At 48.5% G+C, this 20,807-nt stretch overlaps 1 protein-coding gene and 1 long non-coding RNA gene across 2 annotated transcripts; one reads left to right on the top strand and one right to left on the bottom strand.

Moving 5' to 3' along the window:
- Positions 1-1,186: 1,186 nt before the first annotated feature.
- Positions 1,187-6,755, bottom strand: PYCR1 (pyrroline-5-carboxylate reductase 1). Its single transcript, XM_067547133.1, has 7 exons — positions 6,527-6,755; positions 5,693-5,763; positions 4,840-5,019; positions 3,763-3,984; positions 3,046-3,138; positions 2,478-2,641; positions 1,187-2,341 (listed from the first exon to the last, which is right to left on the bottom strand). Exons 1-7 carry the CDS (start codon positions 6,591-6,593, stop codon positions 2,179-2,181), a joined length of 960 nt encoding a protein of 319 aa, XP_067403234.1. The 5' UTR covers positions 6,594-6,755; the 3' UTR covers positions 1,187-2,178.
- A 368-nt stretch (positions 6,756-7,123) lies between these two features.
- Positions 7,124-13,017, top strand: LOC137152503 (uncharacterized). The gene is made up of 3 exons (XR_010919536.1): positions 7,124-7,375; positions 8,170-8,250; positions 12,642-13,017. It is a non-coding gene; the product is annotated as an uncharacterized lncRNA (long non-coding RNA).
- The last annotated feature ends 7,790 nt before the right edge of the window (positions 13,018-20,807 follow it).

Raw genomic sequence — 20,807 nt, 5'->3', positions numbered from 1 at the left:
TGATGGCGCTAACGCACGTCACAGCCAAAATGGCTTACTTCCTGCATGTGATGTGCTAATCTCTCCAGCCAGGCCCACCTGTGCCCCTGCTGTAAGGCTATTTTGTAGCACTAGGGTACTGGGTGCTGCAGAAGCAAGACAGTCTCTGGCCCAAAGGGCTTCCAGTCTAAAAAGATCAGTGTCAGAGAAAGGGTAGGAAAGGGATACATGCACATCAGTCAGGGACACAGCAACTGAGAAACATGCAGGAATGAAGGTGACATCCTGGCTAAAGGCACCTGTCCTTGGAGGGATATGCTCTCGGACCTAGCTATTCAGCAAGAGCTGTACAACCCTATGTAGCACATGGAGGGGAACAAATCAAGCCAAACCCTGCCCAAGTTTGGAATGGGGGCTGCTTGGCCCTCCTCGGTGAGGACCAGAAGACCAGCTGAGCAATAGCTCTATGAAGATCAACTTGTAAATGTCCAGTGAGTGCTGCAGCAGGACTTTCCTTCCCTGAGCCATGGGGCTGGGCCATCTGCAGTCCCTTCTTCAGAAGACAGGCAGATTGTTAGTACTGCTGTCTGTTCTTTATTACACTGCCAGACACACTTGTAGAACATCCCTTTCCCCAACGGTGGTCAGGCACTGCAGTGCACGTGCAGGGGAGTATGGCTGCATTGCCCCCTTTCCACCATTTAGGCCACAGTACTGTATGAGTTGGCAGGTCTGCTCTACGTGTGCTCCACCTCCGCCCCGAGGAAGCTGTAGGAGCAGCACACACTGCAGCTTGGCTCCCTCACAGCAGAGTGCAGTGATGCCTGCTAACAGCGCAGTGGTGTGGAAGCCCAGCCCAGCCTCACCGAGGATTACAATTTCAAGGCCGTTATGGGCACATCAGCCAGAAGGGTTTTTCCCTCCCTATTGTAAACTGCTATAATACACTGCTAATAAACCTGTGAGTGCAGCGTTACGAGCAGGCAATACGGCGAAGAGCAGGGCTGGACCTTCACTCAGCTCCAGCTCCCACCCTTAGAAATTAGCCTCAAATGAAAACAAAACCTCACAGGTGGGTGGCTAAAGCCCACTGCATGCCCCAGTGCAGAACAGGATATGCTGGAGAGATGCTTTGCAGCTACCAGAAGATGGCTGGGCCCCTGCCAGGGAAGGGACACATTCCAAGTCCACACACAGCATACAAACCTCAGGCAGAGAAGCAAAGTTTATTCTAGAAAGAGGGACAGGGAGCAAATGTGTCTAATTCATAAATAGTGTCATGCTGCCTCCCAGGGCAGCGCAGCGCAGCACCGTGCAGGGCAGCAAGGAAGCTTTGACCTTTGTCACACCTACAGAGTAGGTCTCCCCAGCTGTTGGGAATCATTAGGAAAGGGACAGATAGATAATAAGACAGAAAATATCCTATTGCCTCTTTATAAATCCATGGTATACCCACATCTTGAACACTGCGTGCAGACCTGGTCACCCCATCTCAAAAAAGATACACTGGAATTGGAAAAGGTACAGAAAAGAGCAACAAAATGATGAGGGGTATGGAACAGCTTCCATGTGAAGAAAGGTAAGACCGGGACTTTTCAGCCTGAAAAAGAGATGACTAAGAGGGGATATGATAGAAGTCTATAAAATCATGACTGATATGGAGAAAGCAAATGAAGTGTTATTTACTTCTCATAACACAAGCACTAAGGGTCACCAAATAAAATTAATAGGCTGGATTAAAATGAATAATAGGTAGTATTGTTGTGGGGACATCTACTCTGGAGAGTAAAGAAAAGAGATGGTGATAGGAGCTATGCAGAGCCACAGCCTTAGAGCCACAGAGTAGCAGGATACCACTAACCCATCCAAACCAACTGCTGCCCTGGAGATCATGAATGGGTCATTAGCTTTACAGATGTCCAGCCCCAGACCAGAGGAGACACTTCCCCTCCCCCATAACGGATGGGCCAATGATGGCACAACCCCCTGCCCACTCAAGGGAAAGACGTGCTAGTGAGAGTGTTCCCACCCCTGCCCTCAGCTGGAAGTTAAGGTCCCTTCTCTAAAGCTTGGCACCACCCCCAAAGTGGCTGCAGGTCAAGAGCCAGGCAAGGGGCTGGAGACGCCTAGAACCAGAGAGAGAAGTGCGTGCGTGCGTGCGTGCGTGCAGAGGCTGGTGCCTGGCTGAGCCTCGTCCCTTCAGTTCTTCTTGCCGCTGGGCTGCCTGGTGCTGCTGAACAGACTGACTTTGCTGGCAGAGGCCATGGAAACAGAGGGAGACTCCAGCTTCACCTTATCCAGAAGGGTCTTCTTAATGGCAGCCGGGGAGACCTTCTCCTGATCTGCGAGGTGCTGCAGCTCCCTGCAGGAAAGAGTCTGTCAGTCAGTGGGGAGAGCAGAACCAGAAAGCAGCAGCAGATCTCTGCAGCCTTCCCTGTAGGCACTAGCTGCCAAGTGCCAAGGAGGCACTCCCGCTTCTAGACGTGAGGTGTGCTCACCTTGTGCGGATGCAGGAAGCCTCCACAGCATTGATGAGCAGCGAGCGAAAGCCTCCGCTCTCCAGGAAGTGCAGGGCATGGATGGTGGCTCCCCCCGGTGAGCAGACATTGTCCTTCAGCTGCCCAGGATGCTGCTCAGAGTCCAACAGCATTTTGGCAGCCCCCTGCAGCAGCAGAGGGAGGAAAACGTGTTAGACACTGGACCTGGAGGATTCCAACAGTGGCGAGTGCCAATTCCCAGCTGCACAGAGCAGCACCTAGATGGCTGCAGTAGCCAATGGGCCCCATTTTCACATGAGTAGGGCTGCTGGAAACCCAGTCCAGAGTCGCAAACGTCTGTAGAGGAGTAAGGGCCTTGCTCTTCCTATCCCAGCCTCCCTCACAGCCATCAGCACCTCCAATCGTCTCAGGGAAATTCCACACACAGGAATTCTTGAGACAGTCCCACACAGGGAGAACTTTAAGTGAATAAACTGTAAACGGGGGCCTGATCTGATCCAGGTGTTTACAGGTTGCTCTGGATGGACCAAATGTAAACCAGATGAAGTCTGGAAAAGAAGCTACTCACCAATAAGGCCTGGGCTCCAAGTCGGACAGCTAGCCTGCGGGGAAGCCCCATCTTCACACCTCCATCTGCCAGAGCATCCAGGGCTGTGAATGCCTGAGAGACCAGAAACAGCATGACAGTGATTCTGAGGTGTGGAAACCAACCTGTGCTTTCAAGACTGTGCTATTCCCAGGCAGAGAGACAGTGCCCAAGGCTTTGGGGGTCACTTAAAGGGACTTGATAAGAATCACTCTTTGTTCAGGACAATCTCTTGTCTTCAGCAAAGGAAGAGGACAGCCTGGGCAGCCAGGAACTCAATCCTCATCCTCCACTGCATATGCTGCAAAGCAAGCATGACACCCTTGCAAAGAGCAATTCAGCCTCAGATGCAGTTCCCTTCTTGGCCTCAATGGAAACTGCCGACAAGGGGTGCAGTTAGCACAACTGTTTGTGTGCCGTGGACGCTTGTACACTAGGAACTGAACAGAACCCCTCCCCCCCCCACTACTCAGAGGCCAAGCAGACTCTAGCTGGTAACAGACTCCCATTGTTGACCTGGCCCGGATCGGACGCTGGCAGGTTACTGATTACACACTCCAGGTGATTAGAAATCCAAATACATGCCCTCAGTCAAATCTGCACCTAATCTGACCCCATTTTAAGATGCAGGAACGTTCTTGCCATTTCAGGCCCCATGTTCTCCACCTGACTTGCACAACCCAAGGAAGTGGCACTTACGTAAGCAGGGCCGCTACCACTGAGCCCTGTAACAGCATCAATGAGGTCCTCTTCTACTTCAGTGCAGAAGCCCACACTGGCCATCAGCTGTTCCAGGAGCTTCCCATCCTCCACCTCTGCGTGAGTCCCCGTGGCATAGACGGTAGCACCTTCCCGCACAATCACAGGTGTGTTAGTCATGCATCTGATCACTTTTGGGGTGGGACAAAAGGCAGAGAGTTTCTTGGGATGGAAAAGAGTTGGAGACAGAAAGGGAAAGGGGGAGAGAGAGAGAGAGAACCAGATTCAATACACCTTCTACATCTGGAGTAATCTCCCCTGCAGGGAACTCCCAAAGGTGAGAGGGAATCCAGCAGAGTAAAGGAAGGGACCTCTTTCTCACCTCACCCCCAGGAACTTCTGCAGCATGGTCAAGATTCCCTCTGTTAAACCTTTGCCAAAGGGGACAAGGCCTTAAGGTAATTAATGTCCCTGGGAACACAGGCATTGCATGACAATCCAGCAGCAGAGGACTGGGAAACAACTGGCCCTCCCTACTGTTATAAGGGGGATTCCCTGGTGGTCTCAGGCCAGCATAGCCCTACATCCCCTCATAGGACAAGGACAGTCCTAACTGTTCTCCTAGCTGCACAGCTGGAATGCAGAGCACTTTGACTATTTCAGGATTCCAGGCTGCCCCTTATAGACCACTGCAGCAGGGCTGTTTTAGCTTATCCTGGGTATGATTAGGCGGTACAAAGGGGGCGTAGTACAACCTTTGCTCCTCCAAAAATTGGCTTCACTCCAGAAATGGGTCAGAGTTTCATGGGCAAATGGTGCTTAACTCATGAACTGCAGGCTACCAGTGCCAGAAATGAACATTGCACTCAACTTCTGGCAGCTGGGAGAACAAGCCAGTCTCAAAGCCAGATAGCCCAGGTGCCAGCCCTCTGGGAAAAGCTTTCGAAAATTTTAGTGCCCTGACTTCAAGAAGCTTTGGGTTCACACACACGTCAATCACAATGCAGGCATGTAGCCTGTAACCCTACCCCCAGACCCTTTGACAACATCAGAGCTGTGCAGGACACAGTCCCTCACCTTCTCAATGGAGCTGATAGTAACACCAGCAGCACAGGAGACCACGATGTGGCGATTCTCTATGTCTGAGCCAATCTCATCCAGAATGAAGGGGATGATGGGAGGTTTCACGGCCAGGAACAGAACATCGCTGGTTCTGACTGTTTCCTTGTTACTTATAGTGAAGTTTACACCTATTTTCTGGAAAGATTTGAAAATGACATAGCCATTACCCACCCCTCATTCCTAGAGCTTCCCTGCATTCTCAGCTCCTAGACATGGCATTTGGGCTCAGGATTCAGCCAAGCTGGATCAGATACCAGCACAGAATGACCTTGTTTACTAGGAGTTATAAAGAGACAGACTGTATCAGGAGAGAGCACATCAGTAACCCAGTGAGAACAGGCCAGTGTGTCTTTTAGTTACTACATGGGGAAGGAAAGTTACATCCCCACTACATTCCTGTAGCGCACGACCAGTTCCACACTGCAGTTCTCACACAAAGGCAGGTGTTGCACTGTAATGCTGTCTTGCACTTTGAACATGTAACTATTGACTCTGTTTGTACCTTCAGAGTCCCAGAGTGGATCTCAATTGGCTTCTCTGGGCAAGAAACTCATTGCCCCAAAGATAGGAACCCCTTGCCTTTCCTGGCTCTGTGTCCACTGCTGGCAATAAGTGAACCCAACTGCCAGTGGCAGGAAGTTCAGATGCAAGAAGATTCAGACCCTGAAAGAGCCCCGTGGAGCCAGGCAGAGAACATGACACACTATATTGAACATTGCAGTTCTACCTGTGGCCACTGCAAACATGTTGAGATCTTCATGGGATTTCTGTGGGTACAAGTCTAGATCTTACAAACCGTAGAACTTACCCTCAGTCCAGATACAGTGGGGAGGTCAGTGTCTGGGGAACTCGCTGTGATCTTATGAGCAGCCAAGATTCCTAGGAAATGGACAGGTAACTTCAGTTCAGGCTCCATGTGTCCTGCCTACCCCACTGTTATTTGTCCAAGTTATTCTGAACTTGGCCATTCCCCTCCCCGCATATTGCCCCTCACCACACATCTCTTCTTCAGGCTCACTGCTGTAAACACTGACCCGAACCGCTCTCGGATAAACTCTCTGCAGGCTCAAGAGCCCTGCGCCTTGCGGCTGCCAGACACGAACTTGCACCGAGTCAATCAGTTAGTTTGTGTTAATTCGGTGCCGCCCAGGTGTGGACACTTATTGGACACAGACATGCCACGTTTCAGTTCGGGTCACGGCTGTCTCCTGGTTTTCTTTACACTGGCCAGAGGCTAATTCCCCTGGAATTACGAACAATTCTCCTGCCTTCATTTAACCGGCCGTGAACTTCCCTGGGTCCCGAGCCCGCTGCGCCGACGCGTGTATCTCCCCGCGAGCGAGAGAAGCGCACGGCGACCACCCTCCCGCGCCCGGATCCTCAGCAAAGCGCAGCGCAGCGCCGCGCCGCACCGCCCGGCCGCAGCTCTCCAGCGCAGCGCAGCGCCGCGCCGCGCCGCACCGCTCGGCCGCAGCTCTCCAGCGCAGCACAGCGCAGCACCGCACCGCAGCACGCGGCTCTCCGGCGCAGCGCAGCGCAGCACGGGAGCGCTCCGGGGCCGAGGCTTTTCAGCGCGATGCCTGTGAAGGAAAAGGGCGAGCCCCGGCGCCGCTCCCGGGCGCTGGCGAGGCCCGAGTCCCACCTGCCGCGGTGAAGCCCTTGGCCAGCGCGAAGGCGAGCTGCCCGGCTCCGATGAAGCCCACGCTCATGGTGCTGCAGGCGGCGGGCCCGGCGAGGGCAGCCGCGATTATTCCCGCAGGGCGCCGCAGTCCGAGCCTGGCGCCCACGTGGCACTGGCCGCTCCGGCGAAGGGAATCTGGCGGCGCCACCAGCACAGCACAGCCCAGCACAGCCGGCGGCGGCGCGTGGCACCCGGCCGGGGAACGCGCTGGAGAGCCCCGCCCAGCCCAGCCCAGCCAATCCATGGGCGAGGGGGTAGGGCCACGCCGGAATCGCAGCCAAACGGAAAGAAGAGGCGGGGCCACCGCTCAGCTCTCAACAGCCATTGGGGCAAACTATGTTTGCAATTGCATCATTCGCTGCCTACGAGGGCCGCACGGGGTCAATGCTCCCTTGTGTCCCGGCATGCAGTGCTCCAGCTATGCTTCCTGCCTGCCTACTGGGAGCTGTAGTCTGGGCGCGCGTTGTCTGCTGGGAATAGTATTCGCGGGGCCGCGCTGCCTTCTGGGAATTGTAGTCTCGGGGAAGCAGATGCCGGGACCCAGCTCGGTGACCGAAGTGTTAATGGCGGCAGCAGGTTCTGGAATGTTCCACGTTTGCCTCCTGCCCTCGCCAGGGTGTTGCCGAGAGCGCGCGGGCCGAGTCAGTGCCAGCGTCCCCGCAGACAGACGGACAATCATGGGGGAGCCCCATCCAGCCTGACACACTCCAGGGACCCCTTGCAGGGTGCCTGGCGTGGAGATGGGCAGTTGAAGGCGGCTGTGGGGGTGATGCTGTGCGATAGGGCAGCCATCAGGCAGGGCAGGCTGAGGTGAGACTCTGGGGCGGGAGAGGGGGGCTACAAACTGTCAGAGCAGCAGAGCAGTCCGGCGCTGTGAGCGGGGCAGGCCCTTACCGGGACTCACGTCAGCTCACAGATGGGCACCGGGAATTCGCTGTGACTAGCCAGGTCTGAAAGGAGATGGTTGCCACCCCATTTGGACATTACTTGCCTTGGGAGCATTTCGGGACTTACCATACCAATAGGGCAGCGGTTCTCAACCTTTTTTTCCCGAGTACCACTCGGGCCAGGTACAGTCAGGTCAAGTACCACTTGACCTGACTGCACCCGACCCGAGTACCACTCGGGAAAAAAAGGGGGGGACTTGTGGTGGTGGCGGGGTTTAGCGGCGGCGGGGAGGGATTTGCAGCAGGGTTTCACAGCGGCGGGGAGAGACTTTGGCGGCTTACATGGGGGAAACAATACCCGCCGCTGAAACCCTTCCACCGTTTGCCCATTTTCGGCGGCAAAGTTTCGCAAGGGCGGGTGGGCGGGAGGACACTTCTGGCGGCAGATTCGTACGGTACCGCCCAGCCTTCTCGTAAGTACCGCCAGTGGTACGCGCACCACCGGTTGAGAACCGCTGTAATAGGGCAATCCTTTTCCCTGAGCCTGAAGGTCATTCTGATCAGATCAGATGAGGAAAAATAACCTGCTAGTCATCTGCTCAGACCCTGCCACTTACATGCAGTGCCCTCTATATACTTGAGAGAACTCTCTCTGTGTTTATGTAAAATAGAAGTTGAAGTGCTGACATTAACACTTGTCTGATTTATATTTGACAGGAATAGGGTGTCATGGGGCAAATTTGATGAGTCTCGGGATCAGAGAATGCCCCCCACAGCATTAATGAGGCAAAGAGCTGGGTAAGTTTACAAAATACAATTAGACGTGTATGTGGATAAAAGTATAATGCCTGCAGTGAGCCCAGTTAAGATGGCACGATATTATTATTTGTCACATGTATTGCAACAGTGCTAGTAGGCCCCAGTCAAGATTGAGGTCCCACTTTGCTGGGTGCTCTACTAACATACAGGAAGTGGTATATTGGTATCACAGCATAAGTGGATCTTGAGGGATTTGAAGAAGGAAAGGGTTGTGTCCTTATGGATCAGTTCAGGGAGGCCATTACACATATAAGGGTCTCGCAACTGAAGATGACAACACAATGGCTTTCAAACCCCATGCTCCAGGGAATGAGCTGATCACCAGCTTGATTAGGGTCAAGAGAGGAAGAACCTCCCACCATACACTTCCCTGCATAAAAAGGATAGTATTGTACATTTGGATGCATCATGAATGGTTTATGCCTTTTTTGAAGCATCTAGCATTGGCCACTGTCAGAGGCGGGAATCAGGATACCAGACTGAACTATGTGGACCATTTACAATTCAGTGATTTTTCATTCTTAACTAATTACTCCTTGTAAGGCTCAGCTGGACAGCTGCCATTTGCCTTCCCACCTACCCACACACAGAGGTTTTGAGCCTCCTGCTGTCTGACCCTGAGGGGAAGGAATTCTGCATTGGCCTGGAGGTGGGTAGGAGGATGTTTCAAGTAGATAAATGAAAATGGAATAAACATATTCTCTGAAATGGAAGAATGTTTGCTCCATAACATCACCTTGGGCTCACTTGGCTGAAGACGACCATTGAGATTAAGCTGTTTTTGTGTTTCCTCCAGTAGGCTGGCAAATCCGGACAGTTGCCAGATTGTGGAAATCAAGTCCTGTTATTACAGCATTTTATAAAACTGCATGAATACCTCTTTGTCCAGAACTCTCTGTCACTTCCTGGCCTGTGACTGTTGTATAGAAGGGATTGTGCATATGATGAAATAGGAGGGAAGTATAGAGGTGGGATCTGGATTTTATTTCATAGAAACAAAGGGTCAGATTTTCAAAATAATTCAGCACCCATTTAGGCACCCAGATAAAGTGAGCTCTTTTGAAAGTCCCCCCCTAAATTTGCCACATCTCTGGGAGTTTCTTCATGATGAGTAGAAACCAACTGTGGAGATTTGCAGTTACTCAGCACAGGGCTGAAGACAGCTAGGAATGTTTGAATATATATAGCACCTTGTGTTAGTTTTCTGAGTTGAGCAGAGACAATTTAGGAGTCAGCCTTCCATGTGTTCATGCTCCCACATTCCAGGAATATTTTAATCTAGTGGAATCTCCTACTTAGCTGTCAATTCCTCAGAATGTGGCTGCATGAGACCTTTATAAAGGAAACAAAGATGAAGAAATTGCATGTGTTTGGAAAACCTGTTTATTCTTTATACAAACCATCCTGTCTGCCAGTCATATGAAGCATGTTTCCTCCAATACAGACATCAGGAAAGAATTTGGACAGAAAATCATGTTTTTAACCTTAATTTGACTTTATCTATTTACAAAATCTCTCCCCATGACAGATCATATATGACACAGGTGTGACCTTAAGGCCTTAGATGCATTCTGTGGAGATCTTGCAGTGTATATAGCACTAAAAAGGAATAATTGTGCCTTGGGGCTGGATCTGCTGGAACTGAATATCCACAAAACATTTTAGTGACCTCCTGGAAATTAACAGAAGATTAATAGTTTAGGTTAAATATGGAGATGGACCTTTTAATGTGAATTGAATACTTTAAAGGTATAAAGTGTACCTTAGAAGGTAATGGACAGTTTGGATTCTCATCTACTGAGGGTGTTGGAAGAATCCACTCTATCTAGCTCACCAAATATCTAGTCACAGAGGTTTGTAAGAGATGTGCTATATGTGTCTGTAAAAGCTTCTACTGTCCAACTCCTAATTCATCTGTTATTGCCAATTCCTTTTCCCCCCCCAATTAATCTTTATTGTGCTGTTGCCTGGTTGCTCCTCTTCTCTCAAAGTGAAGTGTTTGAGTGGTGTTTGCAGTTGACTCTGAAAATGCCTTGGCTTAGTGTGTGGTTTTTCTGGTGTCACTATTATTTTGGTGTCCTGCACAATATGGCACTTTCATGCCTGTTTTTTGTTGGTTAATTGGTACTTTTCTCTGTACGTCGGTGCTTCTATTGGCCAGTGCAGTGCTGCTCTGGCCCCAGCACTGTTCTCAGCACACCAGTGCCTAAGATATGGCCTCTTGGTGCCACAGATTTCATTAGGAACTCTAAGGCTACTCAGCACATCAGTACCTGCTTCATGATTTCAGAGCCAAATTTCTTAGTAGTGTACCTTGGTGCCTCTCTTGGTGCTTGTTTCTCTGTCACTTCAACTCTTCTCTCAATAGACCAGTTTTTCTTTTCTTACCTTGATATATATATAGCATCTAAAAGGGAAGGAAGGCTGCTCAACAGCTCTGAACTCTGTCAGTGCAGCGGAACATCGTTGGAGGCTGAGGAACATGTTTATTGCATCATATGCCTTGGAGTCAAGTGCATATTAGTAGGCATCCTTCAGATTTGTGAGACCTTGGGTATGTAGCCCTGAGAGGTAAAAAAATTTACTCAGTTGGTTTTATGACAGCCGTGGCCGACTCGAGAGAGACAGTCTCTGCCACATTTGTCATATTTAAAGATGTGTTTTGACACTTTGGGTTCTGCCTTCTGCAAGCTGTTTTCTCCTCTGCTAAGCGGGACTGCTTCCTCTTGTAGCTTTGGAGACCTTTATTAAGCTCTTGTTTCCAAAGGCTGTGGTCCTGAGTGTCATCTTCCCAGTTATCCATATCCATTTCTTTGAGATCTCGCTTGCACACATCCTTGAAATGCAATTTTGGGCATCTTTTAGGTCTTTTCCCTATGCCAATTTGCCATAGAGGATGTCCTTTGGGCTGCAGCCATCATTCATTTGGCACACATGCCCAAGCCAGGGGAGGTATCTCTGTTTAAGGATTGTTTGCATGCTGGGTACGCTGGCCCACCTAAGCACCTCAGTGTTGGTGACTCTGTACCCTCCAGGCGAGTCCAAAAATTAAATTAAGACAATACATATGAAACCTGTTGAGACTTTTTTTCCTGATGAGAGTATAAAGTACACGTCTCGTTCCTGTACAAAAGTGTACTGATAACACATGCACAATACACACAGATCATTGCAATGGATAGAGGAGCCAGATACATCAACAAGTTCTATCCTGAGCACTGGAGAAAGATGGGGATTGCCTCTGAGCCCTGCATGGTGCACTTGAGGTCAACTCCTGTAAGTCAGGCACAAATGTGCCATGGAATGCTTTGGCAGGGGGAGAGTTTCAGTCATCCAAGACAATTGATAGTAGGACTCTGTGGCAATGCTGCCCAGTTATGTGCAGACCCAGCTGCCTGGTAAGCTCAGCTGAGCAACTTCTCCATTGAAACTGAGGGTTGTGACAAGTGACAGCTGCTCAGCACAATTGAGGCCAACTCTAGAAGTCAGTGGCATTGATCTAAGATTCATTTGAGGAGGCAGAGTATAAAAATATAGGCCTACATTGGGCCAAAGTGAACTGTGTTTTTTAAATTGAGTTTCTATATTAGCCTGAGGAATAGATAGATCCAAAGAATGTGACCAAAAAGAATGAAATCATGAGATAGAAGAATTGTTTGTGTTAAACTTGTAGTGATCCTTGAAATATGAGTGTTATCTTATTTAAGGTATGGGTTGAGGTAATCAGAATAAAGAAAACATGGTTAATTGGGCACCAGGTGCAGTAAATAATTGCTTATATATGATTTGTTTAAAATAAATGTTTAGTCCAGTGGTTGGGAAGAAATATGGCAAAATGAGATAAGAGGAAGACCTTGAAAAGGGGGCCAGCCATTAATATTGTCTGGATCAGGCAAAAGGACAGGGTGCGCAGCCCTAAAACTGCATCCTTTGACTTTAGCTAAGGTCTGATAACTAGCAATGACATCACTTGTTTATTATAGTGTATAAAAAGGCAAGTTGTTTAGGGATATTCTTTGTCAGAGCTTTTCCTTACCCCTCTGGAGTCATGCCATGAAGGGAAGGTATTTCCTGAGCTTGATCCTGTTGTGAGTATTTGGCCATCACTTGTAATTGTATTGTTGCTAGGATATTGAATATGTGTGTAAAATTAATTATGCTCAGGGGTGTGTTTGTTTCACACTGCTGAGTGACAAAAATTTTGTCAGAATAAGTGCTAGTGTAGACAAGGCCTATGTCTCCTCAGTGGAGTTCTGCAGGCCTTAGCTTGAGACATTTCTTTTCCCCTCCATCAGCAAGAATGAGTGTTTTCTCTGGGCAGTTGGAGTGCTTTTTGAGACTAATTGGATGAATTGACACTTTTGGTGCAGGAATCTCAAGTCTTGCCTCAGGGTTCCAGCACAGCCAGTGTTGCAGCTTCATGACTCATCAGGCGCTTCCATCACCTAGACAATTTCAACTGCTTGGATTAAGGTGATGGGGCTGCTATTTGTACTCAGACAATCTGAGGGACTCATTTCATTATCAGTACTTGTGTGCTGCAGAGGAACATTGTGATGATGATGTCACAGAGGACGGTCCAACTTTTCATGGCAGTTCTTGCAGAACATACTCAAGACAATCGATTTGGAGTTGAAACCACTCCAGCAATCTACAAGGGCTCTAGTTGTGAGCTACTACATGTATTTATGCATAAGTATAACAACATACACAGTACAAATACTAAATGCAAGGGGTGGAATTCAGATTGTGGAATAAATGTAACTGAATTTCCTAGCTTTATTTTCTTTTGATTTTCTGCCATAAAGTTGCACTAAAGTAGATTTTTTGGATATGTATGTCCAGCCCTCTTAATCCCAGCTCAAGGGGCTGCCTGGGTGGCTCAGTGTTGGGGAGAAACTAAGGACTGAACAAATGTTGTCTTTGCTCCTTGAGACAGTGTGGTCCTTAGGGTACAGGGCTGGAGTTCATTAAGAATTGGGACCTAATGAGTAAGGGGGTGGATTCTGCTCTTGTCTCTCCACAACAGATTTGCAACCTTAATTAAGGTAGAACTGATTCTAAAGTGGCTTTTTCCAGCTGTTGATTCCAAACATTCAATTTTATCTTCTTTTGTCTGATTCTGCCTTGGAATCCTACTATAGCAGCAGAGTCTCCTTTGGAAGGAATGTATGAGGCATATCTCAGGCCTGGCCTACGCTAGAGACTTTTGTCATAGAATCATAGAAGATAGGGTTGGAAGGGACCTCAGGAGATCATCTAGTCCAACCCCCTTCTCAAATCAGGACCAACCCCAACTAAGTCGTCCCAGACAGGGCTTTGTCAAGCCACACCTTAAAAACCTCTAAGGGTGGAGATTCCACCATCTCCCTGGGTAACCCATTCCAGTGCTTCACCACCCTCCTCGTGAAAAAGTTTTTCCTAATATCCAACCTAGACCTCCCCCACTGTAACTTGAGACCATTACTCCTAGTTCTGTCATCTATTATCACTGAGAACAGCCTAGCTCCATCCTCCCTGGAATCCCCCTTTAGGTAGTTAAAGGCTGCTATCAAATCCCCCCTCATTCTTCTCTTCTGCAGACTAAACAAGCCTAGTTCCCTCAGCTTCTCCTCATAAGTCACGTGCTCCAGCTCCCTAATCATTTTTGTTGCCCTCTGCTGGACTCTCTCCAATTTGTCCACATCCTTTTCGTAGTGGGCGGCCCAAAACTGGACACAGTACTTCAAATGTGGCCTCACCAGTCCCAAACAGAGGAGAATAATCACTTCCCTCGATTTGCTGGCTATGCTTCTACTAATGCAGCCCAGTATGCTGTTAGCCTTTGTGGCAATAAGGGCACACTGTTGACTCATTTCCAGCTTCTTGTAACCCCCAGGTCTTTCTCTGCAGAACTGCTGCCTACCCAATTGGTCCCCAGTTTGTAGCAGTGCATGGGATTCTTCTGTCCTAAGTGCAGGGCTCTGCATTTGTCCTTGGTGAATCTCATCAGATTTTTTTTTTTTTGCCCCAATCCTCTAATTTGTCTAGGTCACTCTGTATCCTATTACTACCCTCCAGCATATCTGCTACTCCCCCCAGTTTAGTGTCATCTGCAAACTTGCTCAGGTTTAAGCCATCCCATCCTCCAGATCATTAATTAAGATGTTGAACAAAACTGGCCTCAGCATTGACCCCTGGGGCACTCTTCTTATTACCGGCTGCCAACTAGACATCGAGCCATTGATAACTACCCATTGAGCCCGATGATCTAGCCAGCTTCCTATCCACCTTATAGTCCATTCATCCAACCCATATTTCTGTAACTTGCTGATAAGAATACTGTGGAAGACCGTATCAAAAGCTCTGCTAAAGTCAAAATATATCATGTCCACCATTTTTTCCACATCCACAGAGCCAGTCATCTCATTATAGAAGGCAATCAGGTTGTTTAGGCATCATTTGCCCTTGGTGAATCCATGCTGACTGTTCCTGATCACCATCCTCTCTTCCAAGTGCCTCAAAATGGATTCCTTGAGGACCTGCTCCATGATTTTTCTGGGGACTGAGGAGAGGCTGACCAGCCTATAGTTCCCTGGATCCTCCTCCTTCCCTTTATTGAAGATGGGCACTATATTTACCTTTTTCCAATCATCCAGGACCTCCCCCAATCACCACGAGTTTTCCAATGTAATGACCAACGGCTCTGCAATCATATCAGCCAACTCCCTGAGCACCCTCGGATGCATTGCATCTGGCTCCATGGACTTGTGCATGTCCAGCCTTTCTAAATAGTCCTGAACTTGTTCTTTCATCACTGAGGGCTGCTCGCCTCCTCCCATTCTGTGCTGCCCAGTGCAGTAGTCTGGAGGTTGACCTGTCTGTGAAGACAAAGGCAAAAAAAGCATTGAGTACTTCAAGCTTTTTCCACCTCATCTGTCACTAGGTTGTCTCCCCCATTCTGTAAGGGGCCTACACTTTCTCTGACCTCCTTCTTGTTGCTAACATACCTGTAGAAACCTTTCTTGTTACCCTTCATGTCCCTTGCTAGCTGAAACTCCCAGTTGTGCTTTGGCCTTCCTGATTTCACTACTGCATGCTCGAGCAGTATTTTTATACTTCTCTCTAGTCATCTGTCCAAGCTTCCATTTCTTGTATGCTTCCTTTTTGTGTTTAAGCTCACTGAAGACTTTTTTTTGTTAAGCCAAGCTGGTTGCCTGCCATATTTGCTATTCTTTCTACACATAGGGATAGTTTGTTCCTACGCCCACAATAAGATTTCTTTTAAATACAGCCAGCTCTCTTGGGCTCTTTTTCCCCTCATATTAACCTCCCAAGGGATCCTGCCCATCAGTTCCCTGAGGGAGTCAAAGTCTGTTTTTCTGAAGTCCAGGGTCCGTATCCAGCAATCACGTGTGCAGGTGTCATAGCTCACACTGCCCCTCAATTCTTTCTCCTCTCCAGCCCAGCTTTTCATGTGTGTTGTGAATAAGTGTTATTTAATAAAGACATACTCTGTGAGGAATAAACAATCTTTATTTGTCTCTTGCACATGGTAGATGAACCTCACATGGATACATAGTGCAAGCTGGATAGCAGTAATAGCATGGCACAGTGCTGTTTACAAAGACACCTTATTGGTGGTCATTGTCAAAATTGTTCCTCAAGACCTCCCTGATTCGAATGGCCCCCGTTGTGCCCCTCTAATAGCCCTGACATCTGGTTGTTCATGTTCAGCCACAAGCCAATCTGCCTCTGCGCTCCACCCAGGGAGAAACTTTTCACCCGTAGCTTCACAAATACTACGGAGCACACAGCAGGCAGGTATAACCATGGGAATATTTTCCTCATTTAGGTCTAACCTGCCATAAAGGCATCGCCAGCGAGCTTTTAATCTGCAAAATGCACATTCAGTGATCATTTAGCACCTGCTCAGCCTGTTATTGAGGCACTCCTTGCTGCTATCCAGGTTACTAGTATAAGACTTCCTGAGCCATGGCAGGGTGGGCCTCCAAGGATCAGTATGGGCATTTCAATATCCCCCATTGGAATCTTTTGGTCTGGAAAGAAAGTCCTTCTTGCAGCTTTCTGTACAGGCCAGTGTTCCTGAAGATGCATGTCATGCACCTTCCCTGTCCAACCCACACTGATGTCAGTGAAACACCCATGGTGATCCACAAGCACCTGCAGTACCATAGAGAAATTCCCCTTTCTATTGATGTACTACATTGCAAGATGGTCCAAGGCCAAAATTGGGATATGCATGCCATCTATCGCCCCACCGCAGATAGGGAATTCCATCGCTGTGAAGCCATCCACTATTTCATGCACATTTCCAAGACTCACAATCCTTCGTAGCAGAATGTGATTAATGGCCCTGCAATAACATAGCTCCAATGGTGGACTTCCTGACTCCAAACTGATTAGTGACTGGCTGGTAGCAGTCTGGAGTTGCTAGGTTCCACACAGCAATCGCCATGTGCTTCACCACCGAGAGGGCAGTTCTCATTCTGGTGTCCTTGTGCTGCAGGGCAGGGATGAGCTCCACACAGAGTTCCATGATGGTGGCTTTGCGCATTCAAAAATTCTGAAGCCACTTCTCATCATCTCAGACCTGCATAATGATGCAATCCCACTACTCAGTGCTTGTTTCATGTGCCAAAAAGCAGCAGTGCACCATGTGCAAATGTTCCATGAATGCAAACAGTAATCTGGCGTTGTTTGTTTGCATGGCACACAACAGGTCAGGTGCCTTGGATTCCAGTTCTGATTGGGAGTTCATGATATACTGCACGACCAGCTGCAATGTGTTCAGAACACTGACAACAACAGTGAAGAGCAGTGCAGGATCCATCCTTTCAGAGAGAGATGGTGGGCGCTCAGGAAACTGGGGCCTTTGAAAAATGCCACAAAGACATTCAGAAACTCATGGAATGATGGGATGGAAATCACTGCATCATGGGATGTTGAGCCTGCATCCATGATGCACTGCGATCCTCTCTGCCTTCCCACAACTCTTAGCGTCACAAGGTGGTGAGTTGCACAGTGTGATAGCTGCGCTTTCAAAGCTAGAGTACCAAGTGTGGATGCACGTCAGCGACACAATGAGTGCTGTGTGGACAGTCACAAGCATTGTAATTATAGCACTTTTTGATCACTGCTGTAACTTGCATCGACAAAACTTTCTAGTGTAGACAAAACCTCAGGGATCAATGATCCTTTCTTTCAAAGGGAAGAGGATATAAGGGGCACAGCAGGTGTGAGGAAAGATTGTGTTAATCCCCATTTGTTTTTCTTTACTCCTCCTCCTTTCTGGAGTTACTTTCATTGTAGAGAGACAAGGCGAGGGAGGTAATATCTTTTATTGGACCAACTTCTGTTGGCAAGAGAGACAAGCTTTCGAGCTTACACAGAACTCTTCTTCAGAAGTTGGTCCAGTAAAAAATATTACATCATCCCCCTTGTCTTACTAATATTCTGGGACTGTTACGGTTACAACAACATTGGTTTTGTTTTGTCCTTTATGTTCAATTACTTTTGCTGTCTCTCTGCTCTCTCTTTTTTTACCCAGACTCACTCTTGGAGGGAAAAGGGATCTGGGGGGTGGAGGTGGTTCTGCCTCTTTAACTGGAGTGAAAGGGGAACTGTTTAAAACAACAACCACCACATCTTTTCTCTATTTTCTGCTCTTTTCCTGCCCAGGTAAAATCTGCAGATCGGTGACTCTCATGCTGTCCCCTGATTCTGTAATCAAGGCTGTTCTCTTCTCCTTGGGATTATACAGTGAACCCTCACCCTCTCCCATTATCTAATTGGGAATGGAGATGCTACAGCCCAACAAACAAACATGAAAATGATTACCATTCCAGGTACCTGCAACAAGTCTCCCCAAGCCCAGTATTAATGAGGTTAAATCCAATTGAAGGAACCATGCAGGAGAAGCACAGACCTAGGAATACAGGATTGCCAGACTGCATCAGTGCACAGGCTCATCCAGTCCTGTACCCTAGCTGTGACAGCAGCAAATCTGTTGCAAGGTGTGTGAGAGGAATGTATGCTCTGTATGACCCCAAAGAAAATGTCTTCAGAAATGGGGTGTACATTTCCTTTTTCAGAAGACTAAGAAACCTTGACTCAGCCTGTAAGCAGGCTGTGTTCCCATGTCTCTCTTTCTGTGTCCCTCTCATAGACACATTTACTTTCCTTCTTCATGGGGTTTCCCTTTTATTGTTTCTTAACTTACAATAAACCATAAACCTCAGTTCAGTCTTTATTTTGAATTTGAATGCTCCTCAGGATTTTCTTTGCATGGTCAGTAAAAAGTAAGTGCAGTTTTTCTGCTACTCCCTCTTACTCTTCTTTTAAACAAAGAAAGAGTCTGTGGAACAAATTCAGCCATGGCACAATAGGTGAAGCTCCCCAGGACTCCCCTTCAATTAATCTAATGAATGTCATGGTTTCCAGATTAGTCTCCTTTCTTGTCAAGGCTACGGGGCTATTTGCACCTCTGTCCCTTTTCTAGTGTCTCTCAGTTCATCCCCTTAGGCATTAGGGCTTATGCTCTTACCTATCTTGTTGGACTTCGATCTGGACACAATCTGCTGCACAGTGTGGGGAGGAGATAAAGTAGAGCCCAGGCTGAGGCATCTCTCCTCCCCACTCCCAGCATGCCCAGGAACCAGAACTGTGCAGGGATGACCCTCCCCCTTCACTCTGGGGACACTGAAACCCAGGTGGTGCCTCCCTTCTCTCCATGTTGCCTTGGCAGAAAACTGCAGAGAGGAGCCAGCTGGAGACTCCAGCTGGAAGGAATAGAAGCAGCCAAAGCTGGGACTTTTGGACATTGAGAGACCATTCTACAGTTTTGACTAGACTTTCTCTGCACTGTGCTGATTAGGGGTTTGCTCTAACCATATCCTTCACCTCAGATTCACTCCACAATCACACCTGCCCCTTTTCCCCACTGCTCTGCCTTCTGCCATTTTCTTCCTCCTAACTAAAGCCATCCCCCAACAAAAATGTGGAACTAGCAAGTGGTTTGTTGCCATCACATTGTTCATTCAGCTTTTGTGTTCTACCTCTTCCCCATCCTGTGTCTGGCTGGTCTATTTAGATTGTAAGCTCTTTGGGATAGGAACCTTCTGTGTTTCTTCAGTGCCCAGCACAATGGGGCCCATTCTTGGGTCTCGTTTTTCCCAGTTGGCCAACCAGGCCATCTAAGATACCCCCCTCATGAGGGTTGCACCATGGTTTGGTGGTTAGACCCTTTCATCCTTAATGGCTTTCAGGCCGTGAGACAGTGGGGCATGTGCTAAAAGTCTTCTGCCCAGCATTCTAACACACCATCTCTGCAGAAACCCTACCAAACCCTATACAGAAAAATACATGTTAGAATCCAGATCCATTTTCACCACCATGTATGCCCATATCCATCACACTCCTTCTCAACATCTTATTTACTCTTTTGATAGCCACAGCTGAGCAGACATTGTCACTGGTCAATGCACAACACCTGGATTGTTTCTAAGAAGTGACCTTATTTAGGCCTCAGCATTGTGTCTGAGTTGAAGTTGCTTCTTTCCGTGTCCATACAAGACATTGAATTTCACCTGCCTTCCTGCTACTCAGATACCTAATTCTACTGGACCTTCTGCAGTTCCTTACCCTCCTTAGGCCATGTCTACACTGCAGAGTTTTGTCAGTGTAGCTGTATCAGTCAGGGGTGTGAAAACACACACTCCATAGCAGACATAGTGATCCCAGCAAAACCCCTATATAGACACAGCTATGTTGACAGAAGAGAGCTTCTGTTGGCATAACTAATGTTGTTCAGGAAGGTGGTATTACTGTGCTGACAGAAAAACTATTTCTGTCATCATAAACTATGTCTACACTAGGGGGCTTTGCCAATATAGCTATACTGGGAAAACATTTGTAGCAATGGTTCCCACTCTTTTTGGCTCGAGGGCCACAGATATAATTTTTACAACCCTAAAGGGCCACCAGTCTACACCAGCAGACCCCCCGCCCCCTGCAGCCAGATGGAAGTAGTTCAGCGAAGAGGCTGCCTCCTCGCTGATCTCCCATCTCCCTGGCTGCTGCAGGGAAACCGCACGTGTCCTGTAGCTCTGTGTGCTCCACCTGGGTCCCTAGGCAGTGGCTCCTTTCTGCAGCCTGGGGGACGTGACATCAGTGCTCCCTTCCCTCTGGCTCCAGCAGGGACCTCAGCACCTATGGACCCAGGCAGAGCACTTTGCCATGCTCCCTGCTACAGCCAGGGGGAGAGGAGTGCTGATCTCCCATCCCTTGGCTGCAGCAAGGAGCCTGCACAGGTCTTTTAGTCCCGCCGGAAACACACTCTGCCTGGGTCCTTAGGCAGCGGCTCCCTTCTGCAACCAGAAGGAGGGGAGCTGTGGGCTACTTTGAAAGCCCCCGCGGACCACAGATTGGGAACCACAGATTTGTAGTGTAGACAAGGCGTCTCATATAATACACATCATTTTGTATCATTGGCAGATTTGCCAAGTCTCTGTTAATTATAGTCCAAGATGGTACAG

Source organism: Emydura macquarii, unplaced genomic scaffold (genome assembly GCF_026122565.2).
Source record: "Emydura macquarii macquarii isolate MOO-44397 ecotype Brisbane River unplaced genomic scaffold, CSIRO-AGI_Emac_v2 contig_1230, whole genome shotgun sequence".
NCBI classification, from domain to species: Eukaryota; Metazoa; Chordata; order Testudines; family Chelidae; genus Emydura; species Emydura macquarii.
The sequence above is the reverse complement of the archived record's forward strand: the minus strand, read 5'-3'. Positions and strand labels throughout refer to the sequence as shown.